The 21185-nt window shown below is 40.7% G+C and overlaps 1 protein-coding gene across 5 annotated transcripts in view; it reads left to right on the top strand.

Moving 5' to 3' along the window:
* The window catches only part of MYPN (myopalladin), a 2601563-nt gene that overhangs the window by 2243029 nt on the left and 337349 nt on the right, over positions 1-21185 (top strand). For all 5 annotated transcript variants that reach the window (XM_085603535.1, XM_085603537.1, XM_085603533.1 and 2 more), the window contains one exon: positions 14963-15170. In XM_085603535.1, the coding sequence (XP_085459661.1) occupies positions 14963-15170 (208 nt within the window). The remainder of the gene's footprint in view (positions 1-14962; positions 15171-21185) is intronic.

Genomic DNA, 21185 nt, shown 5'->3' with positions numbered 1-21185 from the left:
TGAATTTATGGCAAACGTGTGACACACCTGAATGCCTTCCTGATGGAATCAAAGTAAAAAACTGAAAGTATTGCTACTGAGGATACTGTAGTAAATGAGGAAATTAGGAAACTTCATAACAAATAAGTCTCCCAAGATGGCCACCAGAGACAAAAGAGCCCAAATGTAGCACAAATATCACCCAGATGTAGCCCAAGTATAGCCCAATGACAGAATGTCCCAGAGTGTTCTAAAGAACAAATAGAGCGCTAACAGTCTTACTTATGACAAAAGTATGGCACACCTGAAGCCATCTTGATTGGAATAAAGTGGTAACACTTACAACATTTAATTTGCAAAGGAACACAATGAGGGGGTTCATTTTGCCATAGAAATTATGATTAGTGCTGCAGAAAGAAAAATTAGGGCACATTTTGACTTCTCAAATCCTCTTCTGTTTCATAAAACAATTCTGACATGCAGACTGAAACATGCACTTTAAATACCAGAAGCAGACTTCCCTGGTGAGCAGTAGCTTTACCACAGTGATCTAATGAGCAACTAGAGTGCTACCATTCAGAATTTATGGCAAATGTGTGAAATATCTGAATGCCTTCTTGATGGAACCAAAGTAAACAAGCATTGAAAATGCAATATGTCTCGCCCTTGTTTAAGTTAAAGCAATTCTGTTTGTAATTAGGTGGCTTCTTAGCTTTGCTTTTATTAGTGTTTTTCAAACTTTCATGTACATAACATGCATATGCATGCATATATGTATATGTATATATGCATTTATATTTGTATTTGTATAGATATGCAGATTATATATGTTTATATATTTTGTATATATATACACATACATATATATAAATGCATATGCATATATATGCATATATATGTGCATATGTGTGCGTGTAGAGAGAGATAGAGAGAGGTAGAGAGGTAGAGGTGTAGAGGTAGAGAGTAGAGAGTGAGTAGTAGAGAGTAGTAGAGAGAGTAGCAGAGAGTGAGTAGTAGAGAGTAGTAGAGTGAGTAGTACAGAGTGAGTAGTACAGAGTGAGTAGTAGAGCATTGCAGAGAGTGAGTAGTAGCGAGTAATAGAGAGTGGGTAATAGAGAGTGAGTAGTAGAGAGTGAGTAGTAGAGTGAGTAGTAGAGAATAGTTTAGTGAGTAGTAGAGAGTAGTAGAGAGTTAGTAGAGAGTGAGTAGTAGAGAGTAGTAGAGAGTGAGTAGTAGAGAGTAGTAGAGAGTGAGTAGTAGAGAGTGAGTATCAGAGAGAGAGTAGTAGAGAGTAGTAGAGAGTAGTAGAGAGTGAGTAGTAGAGAGTGAGTAGTAGAGAGTAGTAGAAAGTGAGTAGTAGAGAGTGAGTAGTAGAGAGTATTAGAGTGAGTAGTAGAGAGTAGTAGAGAGTGAGGAGTAGAGAGTAGTAGAGTGAGTAGTAGAGACTAGTAGAGAGTGAGTAGTAGAGAGAGTAGTAGAGTAGTAGAGAGTGAGTAGTAGAGAGAGTAGTAGAGAGTAGTAGAGTAGTAGAGAGTGAGTAGTAGAGAGTAGTAGAGAGCGAGTAGTGGAGAGTGAGTAGTGGAGAGTGAGTAGTAGAGAGTGAGTAGTAGAGAGTACTAGAGTGAGTAGTAGAGTGGGGGTAGTAGAGAGAGAGTAGTAGAGAGTGAGTAGTAGAGCAGTAGAGAGTGAGCGGTAGAGAGTAGTAGAGAGTAGTAAAGTGAGTAGTAGAGAGTAGTAGTAGAGAGTAGTAGAGAGTGAGTAGTAGAGAGTAGTAGTGAGTGAGTAGTTTGAATTAAAAGGAACACAATGACGGGGTTCATTTTGCCATAGAAATTATGGTTAGTGCTGAAAAAAGACAAATTAGGGCACATTTTGAGTGACTTCTCAAATCCTCTTCTATTTCATAAAAAAATTCTGACATGCAAACTGAAACATGCACTTTCAATACCAGCAGCAGACTTCCCTGATGAGCAGTAGCTTTACTACTGTGATCTAATAAGCGACTAGAGTGCTAACATTTATGGCAAATGTGTGACACATTTGAATGCCTTCTTGATGGAATCAAAGTAAAAAAACTGAAAGTATTTCCTACTGAGGAGACTGTAGTAAATGAGGAAATTAGGAAACGTCATAACAAATAAGTCTCCCAAGATGGCCACCAGACATAAAAGAGCCTAAATGTAGCACAATTAACACCCAGATGTAGCCCAAGTATAGCCCAATGACAAAATGTCCCAGATTGTTCTAAAGAACAACTAGAGCACTAACAGTCTTACTTATGACAAAAGTATGGCACACCTGAAGCCATCTTGATTGGAATAAAGAGGTAACACTTAAAACATTTAATCTGCAATTGAACAAAATGATGGGGTTCATTTTGTCATAGAAATTATGATTAGTGCTGCAGAAAGAACAATTAGGGCACATTTTGACTTCTCAAATCCTCTTCTATTTCATTAAAAAATTCTAACATGCAGACTGAAACATGCACTTTGAATACCAGCAGCAGACTTCCCTGGTGAGCAGTAGCTTTACTACAGTGATCTAATGAGCAACTAGAGTGCCAACATTCAGAATTTATGGCAAATGTGTGACACATCTGAATGCCTTCATGATGGAACCAAAGTAAACAAGCATTGAAAATGCAATAGGTCTTGCCCTCGTTTAAGTTCAAGCAATTCCGTTTGTAATTAGGTGGCTTTTTAGCTTTGCTTGTATTAGTATTTTTCAAACTTTCATGTACATAACATGCCTATGTATTCATATATGTATATGTATGCATGCATTTATATTTGTTTTTATATAGATATGCAGATTATCTATATGTTTATCTATGTATGTATATATATATATACACATACATATATATCAATGCATATGCATATGTATGCATATATATATGTGCATATATGTGCGTGTAGAGAGAGGTAGAGAGAGATAGAGAGGTAGAGGTGTAGAGAGGTAGAGGTGTAGAGAGGTAGAGAGTAGTAGAGAGAGAGGTAGAGAGAGGTGGAGAGTAGAGAGTGAATAGTAGAGAGTAGTAGATAGTAGTAGAGAGAGTAGCAGAGTGAGTAGCAGAATGAGTAGTAGAGAGTGAGTAGTAGAGAGTGAGTAGGAGAGAGTAGTAGAGAGTGAGTAGTAGATAGTAGTAGAGAGTGAGTAGTAGAGTGAGTAGTAGAGTAGTAGAGAGTGAGTAGTAGAGAGTAATAGAGAGTGAGTAGTAGAGAGTGAGTAGCAGAGAGTGAGTAGAAGAGAGAGAGTAGTAGAGAGTGAGTAGTAGAGTGAGTAGTAGAAAGTGAGTAGTCGAGAGTAGTAGAGAGTAGTAGAGAGTTAGTAGTGAGTAGTAGAGAGTGAGTAGTAGAGAGTTGTAGAGAGTGAGTTGTAGAGAGTGAGTTGTAGAGAGTGAGCAGTAGAGAGAGAGTAGTAGAGAGTGAGTAGTAGAGAGTGAATAGTAGAGAGTGAGAAGTAGAGAGAGAGTAGTAGAGCAGTAGAGAGTAAGTAGTAGAGAGTAGTGGAGTAGCAGAGAGTGAGTAGTAGAGAGTAGTAGAGAGTGAGTAGTAGAGTGAGTAGTAGAGTGTGAGTACTAGAGAACAAGTAGTAGAGAGTGTGTAGTAGAGAGTGAGTAGTAGAGAGTAGTAGAGAGTGAGCAGTAGAGAAAGTAGTAGAGACTGAGAAGTAGAGAGAGTAGTAGAGAGTAGTAGAGAGTGAGCAGTAGAGTGAGTAGTAGAGAGTAGTAGAGAGTGAGTAGTGGAGAGTGAGTAGTAGAGAGTGAGTTGTAGAGAGTGAGTAGTAGAGAGTGAGTAGTAGAGAGTGAATAGTAGAGAGTAGTAGAGAGAGAGTAGTAGAGAGTGAGTAGTAGAGAGTAGTGGAGTGAGTAGTCGAGACAGAGAGTAGTAGAGAGAAGAAGCGAGTAGTAGAGAGTAGTAGAGAGTGAGTAGTAGAGAGTGAGTAGTAGAGAGAGTAGTAGAGAGTGAGTAGTAGAGAGAGTAGTAGAGAGTAATAGAGTGGTAGAGAGTAAGTAGTAGAGAGTACTGGAGAGTGAGTAGTATAGAGAGTGATTAGTAAAGAGTGAATAGTAGAGAGTGAGTAGTAGAGAGTGAGTAGTAGAGTGAGTAGTAGAGAGAGAGTAGTAGAGAGTGAGTAGTAGAGTAGTAGAGAGTGAGTGGTAGAGAGTAGTAGAGAGTAGTAGAGTGAGCAGTAGAGAGTAATAGAGAGTGAGTAGTAGAGATTAGTAGTAGAGAGTGAGTAGTAGAGAGTAGTAGCGAGTGAGTTGTAGAGAGAGTAGTAGAGAGAGAGTAGTAGAGTAGTAGAGAGTAGTCAGTCAGTGTCAGTCAGTCAGTGTCAGTTTCAGTCAGTCAGTGTCTGTCTGTCAGTCAGTCAGTGTCAGCCATTGTCAGTCAATCAGTGTCAGTCAGTGTCAGTCAGTCAGTGTCAGTCAATCAGTGTCAGTCAGAGTCAGTCAGTCAGTGTCTGTCAATCAGTGTCAGTCAGTGCCTGTCAATCAGTGTCAGTCAGTGTCAATCAGTCAGTGTCAGCTAGAGCAGCTTTGCTGACCTAGTTATTAGGCTACAGAGCAGCTCTGCTGATCTGGTTCTCTGGCTTTACAACAGCTCTGCTGACCTTTGTCTCTGGCTCTAAAGCAGTTCTGCTGACATGGTTTTCTGGCTCTAGAGCAGCTCTGCTGACCTGGTTCTCTCCCTCTAGAGCAGCTCTGCTGACCTGGTTCTCTCCCTCTAAAGCTGCTCTACTGGTCTGGTTTCTCTGGCTGTAGAGCAGCTCTGCTGACCTGGTTCTCTGGCTGTAGAGCAGCTCTGCTGACCTGGTTCTTAGGCTCTAGAGCAGCTCTGCTGACCAGGTTCTCTGGCTCTAGAGCAGCTCTGCTGACCTGGCTCTATGGCTCTAAAGCAGCTCTGCTGACCTTGTCCCTTGGCTCTAAAGCAGCTCTGCTGGCCTGGTTCTCTTTCCTCTAAAGCAGCTCTGCTGACCTGGTTCTCTCACTCTAAAGCAGCTCTACTGACCTGGTTTATCTGGCTCTACAGCAGCTCTGCTGACCTGGTTCTCTGGCTCTAGAACAGCTCTGCTGACCTGGTTCGTAGGCTCTAGAGCAGCTCTGCTGACCTGGTTCTCTGGCTCTAGAGCAGCTCTGCTGACCTGGTTCTATGGCTCTAAAGCAGCTCTGCTGACTTGGTTCTCTGGCTCTAGAGCAGCTCTGCTGACCTGGTTCTCTGGCTCTAGAGTAGCTCTGCTGACCTGGTCCCTTGGCTCTAAAGCAGCTCCGCTGGCCTGGTTCTCTCTCTCTAAATCAGCTCTGCTGAGCTGGTTCTCTGCCTCTAGAGCATCTCTGCTGACCTAGTTCCATGGCTCTAAAGCAGCTCTGCTGACCTGGTTCTCTAGCTCTAGAGCAGCTCTGCTGACCTGGTTCTCTGGCTCTAAAGCAGCTCTGCTGACCTGGTTTCTCTGGCTCTAGAGCAGCTCTGCTGACCTGGTTCTCTGGCTCTAAAGCAGCTCTGCTGACCTGGTTCTCTCCCTCCAAAGCAGCTCTGCTGACTTGGTTCTCTCCCTCTAAATCAGCTCTGCTGACCTGGTTCTCTGCCTCTAGAGCAGCTCTGCTGACCTGGTTCTGTGGCTCTAAAGCAGCTCTGCAGACCTGGTTCTCTAGCTCTAGAGCAGCTCTGCTGACCTGGTTCTCTGGCTCTAAAGCAGCTCTGCTGACCTGCTTCTCTGGCTCTAAAGCAGCTCTGCTGACCTGGTTTCTCTGGCTCTAGAGCAGCTCTGCTGACCTGGTTCTCTGGCTCTAAAGCAGCTCTGCTGACCTGGTTCTCTGCCTCTAGAGCAGGTCTGCTGACCTGGTTCTCTGGCTCTAAAGCGGCTCTGCTGACCTGGTTCTATGGCTCTAAAGCAGCTCTGCTGACCTGGTTCTCTGGCTCTAAAGCAGTTCTGCTGACCTGGTTCTATGGCTCTAAAGCAACTCTGCTGACCTGGTTCTCTGGCTTTAGAGCAACTCTGCTGACCCGGTTCTCTGGCTCTACGGCAGTTCTGCTGACCTAGTTCTCTCCCTCTAAAGCAGTTCTGCTGACCTGGTTCTCGGCCTCTAGAGCAGCTCTGCTGATCTGGGTCTCTGGCTTTAGAGCAGCTCTGCTGACCTGGGTCTCTGGTTCTAGAGCAGCTCTGCTGACCTGCTTCTTAGGCTCTAGAGCGGCTCTACTGACCTGGTTCTCTGGCTCTACAACGGCTCTGCTGACCTAGTTTCTCTGGCTCTACAGCAGCTCTGCTGACCTGGTTCTCTGCGCTCATGATGCACGCACCCAACTTTGTGAAAATATATTTAAAAATAATATAAGTTTATTATAAGTACAAATATATTATTTTTATGAATATCTTAGATAATCTCTTGCCCTAATATGTATATCAAAGACACATACATATCATTTTGGAACAATTTGTTTTTGCGGGAGTCGCGCACCCAGTGCGCCCCAGCATGTATATGACATCACGTGGGACCCGCCACCGCGCAAGAATCTCGTACCGTAATGCGCATGTGTTGCGAACGCGCGGGAGCCGGAGTCGCGGACTGGTCGCATACCAACCGCGCACATCATGTAATATTAAATGTATATGATGTAACTGAAAAACACGCAGCCGTCGCACACCGTACGCGGATCCTTCACAACTTTTCTAAAATGGCGACTAGAGTCCGCGCACCCACCATCACGGTACACATCACGTGTACGCTTTGAGTGCGCGACTCCGAAAAAAAATTGGGAAAATACATTTTTTAAAGAAAATAATATAAATATATGAAAATAAAAAATGAAAACAAAAAAATTAATCAATATTTCAGTTTGAATGTTTTTTGATATTTTTTCGCAATTTTCAGAAAAATATATGTTATTTAATGAATAAAATATTTATAAATAAACAGTTAAAAAACTGTAGAAAATCAGTACAAAAAATAGGTATAACTACTATCACATTTAAAAATTAACATTTAAAAAACCTTTGAAATTCACTGAAAAAAACCATAGGTTTCAGAGACGGTATAGTTAGAAATTAGCATTTAAAAAAGCTTTGAAATTCACTGAAAAAATCATAGGTTTCAGAGGTGTTATAGTTAGCTGGCCATTTCATCCATACAAAACCATAGAAATTCCTCCGTTATAGTTAGTTCTGCTAACTATAACTCACGTTCCCGCAATGGACTGCTGATGATGTCACATATATCATCATTCATGACATGCTCAGTGACATCACTGATGACATCACTGATGATATCTCAAATGACATCACTGATGACATCATCCATGTGACAATCTGATACACCTCATCTTACACTAGTATAACCGTTCATCACTCACTGTAAAATACAGAGTACCATATTTTAAACCATTGACACACCAATACCAGTTACTACATACCCACTCACTGATTCCTAAGTCTACACACACAACTCCCCATTCAACAACAAAATCATTTATACATGCAGTCACTAATTAATAGAACACTATCAAATGCACTTATACACATATATAGACATTGACACATCAGCAGTCATCTTAGTCGGTTATGCAGTCATCCTACTCACTCATGAAAAAAATTAATCACACTAACATTTAATCACTTACACAATTATCCAACAACACCTCATTTATTCAAACACATAGCAACTCATAGTTAATATGTTAAAAAATCACCATTACAATCATACACTCATTCATATAGTTACTCTCACAATCACTGACTCTTACACATACTTATTTATATAGACCAACTCTCACATACAATGCCTTATATTTTTTTACTTTGTTGAAGATGTACAACTAAAACATATATTCACTCACCAACACACAAATAAATACTATCAGTCACCCAAACAACTGTTTCCACATGCACTCTTAAACCTATACACCTGTCAATCAGCTATTCACACATCTATGCATAGAGTTACACACACCCCATCCAACCACACACAAACTCAGTGTCCCATACAAATACTCACCCAACTAATCAATAACAAATATACACACTCATGTAGTTAGTGACCAACTGATGCAGCATGTTATACAACAACAGAGACAGTGATGCACACATTCACATAGTTTAGTTACTAATCCATGTATTAAGTGAGACACTTTTAATTACTCACTTAAACAGACAGTCAGACAGCTACTAAATCCTCCATCCAGACAGTTATATATCCACTCAATCTTCAATACAGATTGGTATATATATATATATATATATAATACATATTTAAATTTCAAACTAAACCACATTCACTGGATGATGTCATCAGTGATGTCATTTGAGATGTCATCAGTGATGTCATCAGTGATGTCACTGACCATGTCATGAATGATGCAATATGTGACATCATCAGCAGTGCATTGCGGGCGCGCAAGTTATAATTAGCAGAACTAACTATAATGGAGGAATTTCTATGGTTTTCTACGGATTAAATGGCCAGCTAACTATAACACCCCTGAAACCTATGGCTTTTTCTGTGAATTTCTAAGGTTTTTTAAATGCTAATTTCTAACTATAACGTCTCTGAAACCTATGGTTTTTTCACTGAATATGTATATACATACATATATAAGCATATATATAATCTGCATATCTATATAAATATAAATATAAATGCATGCATACATATACATATAGATATATGCATACATATGTATGTTATGTACATGAAAGTTTGAAAAACACTAATACAAGCAAAGCTAAAAAGCCACCTAATTACAAACAGAATTGCTTTAACTTAAACGAGGGCAAGACCTATTGCATTTTCAATGCTTGTTTACTTTGGTTCCATCAAGAAGGCATTCAGATGTGTCACGCATTTGCCATAAAATCTGAATGTTAGCACTCTAGTTGCTCATTAGATCACTATAGTAAAGCTACTGCTCATCAGGGAAGTCTGCTGCTGGTATTCAAAGTGCATGTTTCAGTCAGCATGTCAGAATTTTTTAATGAAATAGAAGAGGATTTGAGAAGTCAAAATGTGCCCTAATTTTTCTTGCTGCAGCACTAATCATAATTTCTATGGCAATATGAACCCCCTAATTTTGTTCCTTTGCAAATTAAATGTTGTATGTGTTACCACTTTATTCCAATCAAGATGGCTTCAGGTGTGCCATACTTTTGTAAACAACCGAAATGGAGCGCACACCGCTAGCTCCTCCTCCGGGTCGCCCCATGGGAAGCTGGTGCATGAAGTTCTTAAGTGGTTCACCCCAGTGGGTGCAAGTAAGTACTTGTTGATGATCTCTAGACCCGATACATGTCCCGGGTTTTAAAATATCGCCCGAGACATGGCTCGGGTTTCGGGATAACTTCCCTCCTCAGTAGAGAAAATAGTTAGGGGTGGAAGAGAGGGCCGCCAAGCAACCGTCAAGGGCCTCAGTGCCCGCACAGGCACGCAGGTGCGTCGTCCAGGAACTCGTCAGCTCAAAGCTCTCTTCCACCCCTAACTATTTTCTCTACTGAGGAGGGAAGTTATCCCGAAACCCGAGCCATGTCTCGGGCGATATTCTAAAACCCGGGACATGTATCGGGTCTAGAGATCATCCGTTTAACAAGTACTTACTTGCACCCACTGGGGTGAACCACTCAAGAACTTCATGTACCAGCTTCCCATGGGGCAACCCGGAGGAGGAGCTAGCAGTGTGCGCTCCATTGCGGTGGTTTATATAAATGGCTCCCTTGAGCTTTGAGCTGACAAGCTCCTGGACGACGCACCTGCGTGCCTGTACGGGCACTGAGGCCCTTGACGGTTGCTTGGCGTCCCTCTCTTCCACCCCTAACTATTTTCTCTACTGAGGAGGGAAGTTATCCCGAAACCCGAGCCATGTCTCGGGCGATATTTTAAAACCCGGGACATGTATCGGGTCTAGAGATCATCCGTTTAACAAGTACTTACTTGCACCCACTGGGGTGAATGGAGCTAGCGGTGGGCGCTCCATTGCGGCGGTTTATATAAATGTGCCATACTTTTGTCATAAGTAAGACTGTTAGCGCTCTAGTTGTTCTTTAGAACATTCTGGGACATTCTGTCATTGGGCTATACTTGGGCTACATCTGGGTGATATGTGTGCTACATTTGGGCTCTTTTGTCTCTGGTGGTCTTCTTGGGAGACTTATTTGTTATGAAGTTTCCTAATTTCCTCATTTACTACAGTCTCTTCAGTAGGAATACTTTCAGTTTTTTACTTTGATTCCATCAAGAAGGCATTGAGATGTGTCACACATTTGCCATAAGTTCAGAATGTTAGCACTCTAGTTGCTCATTAGATCACTGTAGTAAAGCTACTGCTCACCAGGCAGGTCTGCTGCTGGTATTGAAAGAGCATGTTTCAGTCTGCATGTCAGAATTTTTAATGAAATAGAAGAGGATTTGAGAAGTCACTCAAAATGTGCCCTCATTTTTCTTTCAGCAGTACTAATCATACTTTCTATGGCAAAATTAACCCCCTCATTGTGTTCCTTTTTAAATTAAGAGTTTTAAGAGTTGCCACTTTATTCCAATCAAGAAGGCATTCAGATGTGTCACACATTTGCCATAAATTCAGAATGTTAGCGCTCTAGTTGCTTATTAGATCACTGTAGTAAAGCTACTGCTCACCAGGGAAGTCTGCTGCTGGTATTGAAAGTGCATGTTTCAGTCTGCATGTCAGAATTTTTTAATGAAATAGAAGAGGATTTGAGAAGTCACTCAAAATGTGCCCTAATATTTCTTTCTGCAGCACTAATCATACTTTCTATGGCAAAATGAACCCCCTCATTTTGTTCCTTTTTAAGTTAAATGTTTTAAGAGTTACCACTTTATTCCAAACAAGATGGCTTCAGTTGTGCCATACGTTTGTCATAAGTAGTACTGTTAGCGCTCTAGTTGTTCTTTAGAACACTCTGGGAAGCTGCAGTAGAACACAAAGGAATCAACTGACAGTCTCTGCCCTTGTTGGATGTACATGTTTTACTGAGAACGTCAGACTTCATTCTCACATGACTGAGAAAGATAATGTGAATTTACAGAAAATATGCTCTCAGTTTAGCTTATAGATCACCTTCCAAACCTCTGTGAGAAAAGCATGGGAAAATAGTTTTCTCTCAAACATGAATCATGATATCCCAGCAGAAGGCTTTTTCACATGGTAAAATCACCTTAGATCACACCACATTTCCTAAATTGAGTATGGTACCATCAACAAATGATTTATAATGTAACTAAATTCTTAAAACCTATTAACTGCAATGCTTTTTAATGAGGTGCTATCATGTATATTGGTCCCAAGATGTCTGCCAACACTTTTTGGATGAAGTGCTGACAGCCAATCAGATCTCACGATGAGATGAGTGGTTAGGCTCCGCCAAGATATATCTATCTTTTTTTCCTTTAATATCTAAAAAGCTACTGAACAGATTTACACCATTTAACAAAAAGTCACGACTCTGAACCAAGGGCTACCTTTTTGCCAAATTTGGTGGAATTCCGTTCAGCAGTTCGGGCTGTAGCTGCGATTAAAGGTTCCCATGAAAAATTGCATGGGGAAAACACGTTTTGGGACCCCCCTTTTTTCTCAGGCCCCCGCATCACGAATCACACCGAGACTTTCAGGATAGGAGCAGACTGTAGAGCCCCACCAGTTTATAAAATTTTGCGAAGATTCGTCAACCGGCGCCAAAGTTATTCCAAATAGAATGTTGCCGATTTCCTATGGATAATAGGTCCTAACTATAACTACCTACTGGCGACCGCCAGTAGGTTATATATATACATATATGTACCAATAGCATAAAAGCTAATAAAAAAATCGTATTATAAATTAAAACAGTAAACTATTTAAAAATCTTCAAACTTAAATTTCCCACTTCAGTCAGTGCAACAGAAGGGAAAGTGCTGGATAGCGGAGGGGTAAAAATTACTATTCCCACTCCAGTGAGTGTAACAGTAGGGAAAGTGATGGATAGTGGAGGGGTAAAAATTAATATTCCTACTCCAGTGAGTGCAACAGTAGGGAAAGTGTTGGATTGCGGAGGGGTAACGATTAATATTTCCACTCCAGCCTGTTCAAAATTACAAACAAACAAAATATTAACAACAAAAATATTTAAAAAACAAAATAAATATATAAATATGCTAAAAATTTTAATGCAAATATATTTCATATTATAACATTTAAAATAAACATTAAAATGTTAACTACATATGACAAATACCTACAAATATTATATTACATAAAATAAAAAATAACTTTCAAACAAATAAATATTTTTATTAGAAATTATTTAAAAACAAAAACATTAAATATTGCATAAATGTACTTTTTTATTTTCTACCCTATAACACCACACAATTCACAACCCACATCTATTTTTGTTTTTAAATGTACATCCATAATTAATATAATTATTACCAATTAAAGAAATATTATTAATTAAAAAAAAAAATTAAAACTCATAATAACAAATTAACTTCCCACACTTTACCCCTATAATCCCCACAACCCACAGCAAAAATTGAACTGTAAAAAAATTAATTACACAATTAAAACGGAATCAATTACAAAACTAATAATATTTAACTACTAATTATAAAGTAAGTAAAATTAATTTCCTCTCCTCCCCACACTTTAACCCTATATAAGTAAATACCCTAATTAAATATCAAATCATTCATTCATATTAATGATCAACTAATTAATTAATTAAACATAAATTACTTCCCACTCTTTACCCCTGTGAAACCCACAACCAACACCTAAGATTGATTACACAATTTCCATAATTAATTTACAATCCATTAATTAATATGAATTACACATAATTATTATTTAATTAAACATACATTACTTCAACCCTTTACCCCTATCAACCTCACAAACTGCAACTACAATTAATTACACAATTTCCATTGTTAATTTTCAATCAATTGATCAATATAAATTAACAATGACTTATTATTATTAAAAAATTACTTCCCACCCATTACCCCTATAACCACCACAACTTGTACCTAAAATAAATTATACAATTACCATAATTAATTACCAATTAATTAATTAACTCTAAATAACAATTAATTATTCATTACAAATAAATTACTTCTCACCCTGTATCCCTATAAACCCCACAACCCACCCTTAAAATAATTACACAATTACCAAAATTAATGACCAACTAATTAATTGATATTAATTAATAATCAATTATTATTTAATTACAAATACATCACTTCCCACAATTAACACCATGAAATCTCAATTAAATTAATATTAATAAATAAAAAATAATCATGAATGTATCACAATTAGATTACTTCCCACCCTATTCCCCTATTAGCCCACAACCCGCTACGGAACTATAAAACCCAAAATGTACTTAAAATAAATTTAAAAACTACTAAAAATGTAACACACATTAAAAAACTTAAACAATACTTATACATGACATACATTTCAAATATCTCAAATACATAACACTAATTAAAAAATTGATATTTTAAACAACTATATTTTTGCAAATGATATTAATGACAACTATATTTTTGAAAACTATATTTCTTACCTTAAATTTGATATTCTTGACCACAATATTCTTGCTGTCAATATTTCTGTCACGATATTTCCAACCTCAACATTTGTGGAAGTCGACATTTCCAACTCGATATTCTGTCTGAATACCACTCAAAAGTGTAGGACTAAATTACACGTGCATATTACTGAAAAGTGAAATTTACCTTTATCAATAGCCTCATGGATTATGTAGTACTACAAAATGTTTGTGAATAACATTTTGGGTCCGATTCCGATCCGGGTCGGAAAGCCCTCCGACCGAGCCGGATCCGGAGTGTTTTCCGACCGAGCCAGAGTCCTGCAGTCCGACCGAGCGAGTACGATGCGGCCGTGTGCTGCTGGACTCGGTTCGGTTGGACTCCCATAGAAGTCAATGGGAGTCAGTCGTACGACGCGTACATGGGCTCCCATTGACTGAATGGGTACATCGCGGACAAGTGCGCCCCCTACAGTGGGTACGCATCGGTGCCATTCGCACCGTACATGCCTGTGTTGGGGAGACCCATGGGTCTCCCCTTGTGCCCGAGTCGTAGGGCTGCGGGTGACGGGGTCCGACGCGGACCCCCAAAGGCAACCACCCGGACGATTTGCGAGCCAGACACTCCGGCTCGAACAGGCTGTCCGATGTGTGCATCGTACTGGCTCGGTCGTGAATCGCATCCATTGTACGCCACGGTTAGCTTACGACCGAGACGTACGGAGCGGTTCGGACCCGGAAACGACTCAGTCGGTGAATTTCATGTAGCTCGCATCGTACTTGCTCGCTCGTACAGCTGTACGAGTCGGCCGGAAAACACGCGTACGGCTCGTAGTTTTTCCGGCTGGATCGCTTTCGGTGCCCTTCCGACCCGGCTCGGAATCGGCCCCTTTGTAGTAAGTTTGTAGTACTACAAACATACTGCAAAATGTAGTCTGTGAATAGCTCCCAATCACTCTGATTTAGTGGAGGCAATTAAGTAACACTTATAGAGTAAATTTATACTGGGATTTTATGAATAGCCTAAATGTAGTAAATCTACTTAATCAAAAGTGTAAATTACTGAAAAGTGTAAGTCGCATTTTTGAATCAGGCCCTCAGTATTTGAAGATTTGCCTGCAGGCCCACAATCCTGAAAAGACTGTACCTAAAAAACATGGGAAAATGTACTGTGAAACAAATATCTCAATTCAGCAACAAAGTTATCATTTGTATAGCATGGTATGTGACTGGACAAGAAGATGAACTGCCACAGTGAGCGGTGCTAAGCTTTCTAAGAACAAGCTGAATTTGAAGAGAACTGAGTTGCTTAGGTTTTTCAAAATTACTTTTCTCAGTTTGTGGGGTGTATTTTTATTTTTACCACTCAGAATATATCCTACATTAGTTAAGGGGAAAATTTAACCTGTTACTGTTTTATTTTGATCATTAGGTGAGTGGTTTACCAACACCAGAACTCTCGTGGCTTTTGGATGGCAAACCTGTCACAGCTGATGCAACTCACCGACTGCTGATAAGAGAAAATGGAATTCACTCTTTAATTATTGATCCTGTGATGCGAAATGATGCTGGAATATATACATGCATTGCAACAAACAAGGCTGGACAAAATGCATTTAACCTGGACCTTAATGTTGTTGGTAGGCATTATTACAAAATATTGAACAATTGTTATTATTAATACCCGTATAAGTATCAAATGTAAAGTCAACAAATTTGACTGTGCTGTTAAGCATCAGATGGTTAGTCCATGCGAAATAGCTTTTGGGATTGATAGAATTTATCACAAAATATCCCTTTGAGAGGCAACTGTAGCTTTTTCGCCAGTCTCAAGTTTTCCAAAAAATGCTAGAAGTAATGCGTAAGGCAGTAAAAAGGTTTGTCTCATGTTAGTTTTGCTATACTGTGGTAATAAACTAGAATGTGACCATTGCCTGTAGTAATACATTTGTAAATATGCTTTGATAGCTACAGTTATCCTAGATAACGTGTTATTGGGCCACATTTATTTTTACTGGCATGACATAAGTATACACACATGCATATATGTATAAATATATATTCATTGAAAATAAGAAAAGTTACATGGATGTTATAGTTACATTCAGATTTCACACACGCAAAACCATTGACATTCATCAGTTATAGTTATCTTAGGTAACTATAACTCATGCCCTAAGGTAACTATAACTCATGCCCCACCAGGCTGAGTTCCAAGTCCCAAGTCCCAAGATGGCAACACTTCCTGATTGAAGTATTGGCAGCCAATCAGATCTCACCATGAAATCTGTTAAATCCATGGAGGATTCACATCTCTAGAGATCTTTTCTTTAATTACTCCAAAACGGAACAGATTTATAAAAAATTACAAAAACAGATCATTCTAGACCAAGATCTAGCTTTCTGCCAAATCTGGCATAATTCCACTCTGCGGTTCGGGCGTAGTCGTGTCTAAACACCCCATGGGAAATTGCATTGGAAAATTGTCTTTTGGGACCCCCCTTTTTCTTAGCCCCCATTTGATGAATCACCCTGAAACTTTCCAGACAGCAGCTAAAGTGATTGGCATACTAGTTTTCAAAATTGAGTGAAGATTTGTCAAATGGTGCCAGAGTTATTAGCAAAACAACAATGCCTTGTCTATGGAATCTAGGTCCTAACTATAACTACCTACTGGTGACCGCCAGTAGGTTATATATCTATTACCTACTGGCAGTCACCTGTAGGTTGTTATAGTTAGGTCCTAGTTTCTATAGGAAAAGCATTTTTGACTTGCCTATAACTTTTGTGCCGTTTGATGAATCTTTATGAAATTTTCCCTAAAATGTATAAAAGTAAGTTCTCTTGTGCATGGGAAGTGTTGCGGTGGCCCAATAAGTGGGGGCTGAGAAAAAGGGTGTTAAAAGAAAATGTGTTTTCCCATTTTAATTCCTATAGGAATGCGTTGTTGAACCTACAGACCGAAGCTTTGGAAGGAATTACACCAAATTTGGCTGAATGTGAGATGTTGTTACACAGATTGTGCTTTTCTTTATTTGGTGCAAATCCGTTCACCAGTTTTTAAGAAATATAAGTTGAAAATTATAGTGATATCTCTGGCCACAGACATTTCACAACTATTTCACGGTCAATCATGAATTTGCGCCCCAACGGGAATGCTGTGATTGGCTGGACGCAACCTGAACATAAAGTTGCGGCTGCCATTTTATTGATCAGGAACGGTCCGAAGGCTGGAAATTTCTGTGAAAGCTAACATAAGGGGTCAGGGTGTAGGTACTCTGACCCCATGTTTAAGAACTGGGGGTGTTAGTGACAAGTTATGTGCCCAAAATGGATTTTTTTAATCACACGCGATATTCACGATGACTACCAGTGCAACCCCTTGTGTACCATCACAGGGAGGTCAGTAATATATCACTGTGACATTGCAAATAGTGGTGAAACTATGAAACAAAATACATCTATATATACACAGCCTTGCTGGTCACAGACACATGTACCTACTTACATATCCACTTCGACACACATACATCCACTCACATACCCACTCAGACACTAATGCACTGACTTACAAATTCACTCAGAGACCCATGTATGTACTACTTGCACCCACTCACAAATGCACTAAGGTCTGGACGGTTTGGGAGTTGCCGTAGTCGAGTCTGCTGGTTATGAGTGCTTGGGTGACGATCCTTCTGCAGTCGGGGGGATCCATTTGAAAGTCTTGCGGAGGATGCGTAGGCAGTTGAAGCTGGTGTAGGCGTCAGTGTTGATCTGGTGGTTCATGGAGAGGGTGGAGTTGAGGATGATGCCAAGGTTTCGTTTGTTGTCTGTAGGGGTGGGTGGGTTGCTGAGGGCAGAGGGCCACCAGGTGTTGTCCCAGCGGAGGTGCAGGGTCCGAGGATGAGGACTTCGGGCTTCTCTGAGTTGAGCTTCAAACAGCTGTCTTTCATCCAGGCTGCCACGTTCTTCATTCCTTCATGGAAACAGCGTCTGGTGTCTTCGGGCTTCTTTGTGAGTGAGAGGATGAGCTGGGTGTCGTCAGCGTAGGATACAATGCTGAGCCCATGCTGTCTGACAATGGCGGTGAGGGGGGCCATGTAGATGTTGAAGAGCATGGGGCTGAGCGATGATCCTTGGGGTACTCCGCAATTGATATCGGTGGGTCCAGAGAGGAAGGGAGGGAGTCTGATCCTCTGGGTTTCGGCCGGAGAGAAAGGATTGGATCCAGTCGAGGGCGGTTCCTTGTATCCCCACGTCATGAAATCTGGCTGTGAGTGTGAGGTGTGAGACAGTGTCGAAGGCTGTGGAGAGGTCTAGGAGGATGAGGCCCGCAGTGTGTCCCTAGTCGAGTAGCATGCGGATGTTGTCGGTGGCTGTGAGGAGGGCAGTCTTGGTGCTGTGGTTGCTGCGGAATCCAGACTGGGAGGCGTCCAGGATGGAGTTCTCTTCGAGGAAGGCGGTCAGTTAGGCGTTTACGAGTCTCTCGGTGACTTTGGCCTCGAAGGGGAGGAGAGAGATGGGCTGGTAGTTTTTCTGGTCTGTTGTTTCGGCCGTTGGCTTCTTGAGGAGGGGTTTAACCTCCGCCCACTTCCAGTCATCTGGGAAGATGCCGGACATGAAGGAGGCGTTGATGGTCCGTCCTAGTTCAGGTGCGATGGCGGCCCTGTGGAATATGTGTGGTGGGCAGGGGTCTGTAGGGGCTCCTGAATGGGATTTCTTCATGGTCCCGGTGATGTGTTCTACAGTGGCGGGATTCCAGGTCTTGATGGATGGCTTATCGGCGACATGGGGGGGTGATGTCATAGAGGACCTTGATCTTCAGATGGAAGTAGGAGCTGAGCTTGTTACAGAGTTCCTGGGAAGGAGTGACCTCCGTGGCTTCGCTGGGGGGTTTCGCGAACTGCTGTATGACATTGAACAGTTCCTTGGCATTGGTCTGGACTTTGTTTCTTATGAAGGTCCTTTTGGTGTCTCTTATGCGCTGGTGGTATTCTTTCAGGGCGATCCTGTGGTTGTCCAGTGTTTCAGTGGTTTTCTGGTTTTGCCAGGTTTTCTCTAGGCGTCTGCAGGAGCATCCAGCTTCTTGCAGTTCTGTGGTGAACCAGGCGGCCTTCAGAGGGCGTTGTTTGGCGGGGTGGCGGAGGGGTGCAAGCTTGTCGGCGCAGCAGGAGATCTAGCGGTGAAATTCCATGGCTGCGGAGTTGGTGTCAGTCTTGGCGCTGGGGGGGTCTTGGAGGAGGGTGGTGTTGAGGTGTTACTCTGTTACCTTGCTCCAGTTTCTTCGTGGCGGGCGTGGGGGAGCTTGGTTGTGGTGTTGGTATTGAAAGTGAAGTGGACGCAGTGGTGGTCCGTCCAGAGGGGCTGGGTGGTGTGGCTGAAGCAGATTTTTGTCCCTCCAACGATAAGGTCGAGGGTGTGTCCAGCTTTGTGAGTGGGCGTGTTGACCAGCTGCTTCAGTCCGAGGTTGGTGAGGTTGTTGAGGAGAGTGGTGGAGTCGGGGACGTCGTAGTTGTCGAGGTGGAAGTTCAGGTCTCCGAGTAGAATGTTGTCCATGGAGGTGATGGCGTGGGGTGCGGCGAGCTCGGCGATGGTAGTTGCGGACTGGGTGCGACACCCTGAATAAGCACGAAAACGGAAAGAAGGTTTCAAAGATGTTTATTCAACAAACATAGTACAAAAACATGTGTTTAAATATATTTTTTAAGGAACCATGTATATAGTAATATGTGTAGTGCGATGATGGAATTTTTTAGTTATTGTTTTTGCCTGTGTTGGTGGGCGTTGAATGTCTGCTTTTGTTTTGTGACTTCAGGACGTATCCCTGACCATCACGACATTGTTGGTAAGATTCTAAAAAACTTTGAAAAAAGGATCTTTATTAAAAAAAAATATTTCAGGTACTTGGGTGGCTCTGACAAGAGCCTTTGTGTTGATTGTGTGTGTATGACAGCTACACATGAGACCGGATGCAGAGTTTCAGGTTACTTCGAAACACCCTGTTGTCTTCATCTGTAAAGTGCACTCCGTCTTTTCTATAAATGTCATGCATGTCAAAACGCAGGCTGTTGTTATAGATTGCGCCCATGGTATGGTCTCTGAGGAATGCAGAAACTGTTTTATTAACATGTTTCTTAGCTTTGTCAATCTATGGGCAGAAGGGATTAGACCACTTCCATTTTTGTCTTTGACATATGTTTAAGTACACCAAGACCGTGTGAGGGAAAAGCAACATCAATTCAATAAAGGTATCCTTCATTGGGATTTCCAGTCCTACCCCAGTCATTGCGCCTAGGTCATTGCCACCATAGTGCACAATTGTGAGGTCGGGGCGGGTAAATCCACAATGCTTTAAATGAAAGGCAGCAACTGATGACACTTTAATCCTCTCTGCCCAATCCTAGAAATGTCCACATTAGCCAAACCCGTCTCTGTCAATACTTCTCTTTTTTGCAGTCTCACCAGCCCAACAGTCATAGCCCTGTCCCACAATCCACACTCTAAGCACTTTGAAGTGAAGGAGCAATATCAGTCAGGAGAAGGCTGGAGCTGAATGAGTCAGTAAATGAAAAGCTGTTAAAATGGGGGTGTTTTCTTTAAAAAAAAAATATATATATATTTGGTTAAGAAGCTGTCAGCTTGTAGGTGAATAAAATGAGGTAGTGTGTTGGATGCATTAGCAAGAAGTCCTATTATTGGCAATTGGTTATTGTTTGACATGTAATACAGCCATAGATATGCTTTTGAAGCTGTGAACTTGTGTACTACTGGTTCCACTGGGGTGCTACATACTCTGAGCTAAGAGTGTATTGGGAGGAAGGGTGTTAAAGAGACAGAACATTTTTTAATAAGTAGAGGAGTTTTGACACAATTTAACTAATGATACACTTTAATTTCCAACATGGCACTATGTAATAAACTGTTGTGCAGTATTTACATTTTAAAAAACTGAAGTTAAATATACATTTGACTCCTGTTTTTTGTTTGTGATTTCCCTGCAATGATCGTGAAAACATTGCGAACATGCATGGACAGGAATCCCTTTTTGAAAGAGAGGGAAAGGGTTAGGAGATATTAACCATTCACAAGTGGACATAGATTGGTCTAAAATGAGAGACATGATTTCAGTTGCTGCCTTTCGCATTATCATTGAGTGCAAAGTTGAAGAGGTTGGCATTTTATGCTTGCTTTCTATGTGAGTGGTGTATCATTCTTGTGCTTGTTTTTTACAAAATCTAACAGTGTCAAAACTTTCCAAAAAGAGCTAAAACAACAACACAATCCATGAACTCAATTCACAGGTATGCATATAACATTTTAACCATTTAAAAACATGACATTAAAAAAGAAGATGCACATGGAACTTTGATTAAAAAAAAATAACAGTCATATCAAAAATATATATAAGATGAACTGTGAATGGCAGTGTGTGTGGTTTTACATATGTTAAGATAGGTGACTATAGTGTATGTTACTTGTCAAGTATGTCTTTTAGATGTTAGTACCAAATGTTTTGGAAGAGGAACATGAATTTGTGTCTCTGTACTCCTTTGTGTACCTTATTGAAAAACAACAATATAGTACTGTCGAAAGTTTCACTGAGTAATGTCAATGTTTTAAATGTCTAAGTATTATATGCAGGACAGACAGATCTA

Source organism: Triturus cristatus, chromosome 1_2 (assembly GCF_964204655.1).
Source record: "Triturus cristatus chromosome 1_2, aTriCri1.1, whole genome shotgun sequence".
In the NCBI taxonomy this organism is placed as follows: Eukaryota; Metazoa; Chordata; class Amphibia; order Caudata; family Salamandridae; genus Triturus; species Triturus cristatus.
This window is presented reverse-complemented; position numbering and strand designations above follow the sequence as displayed.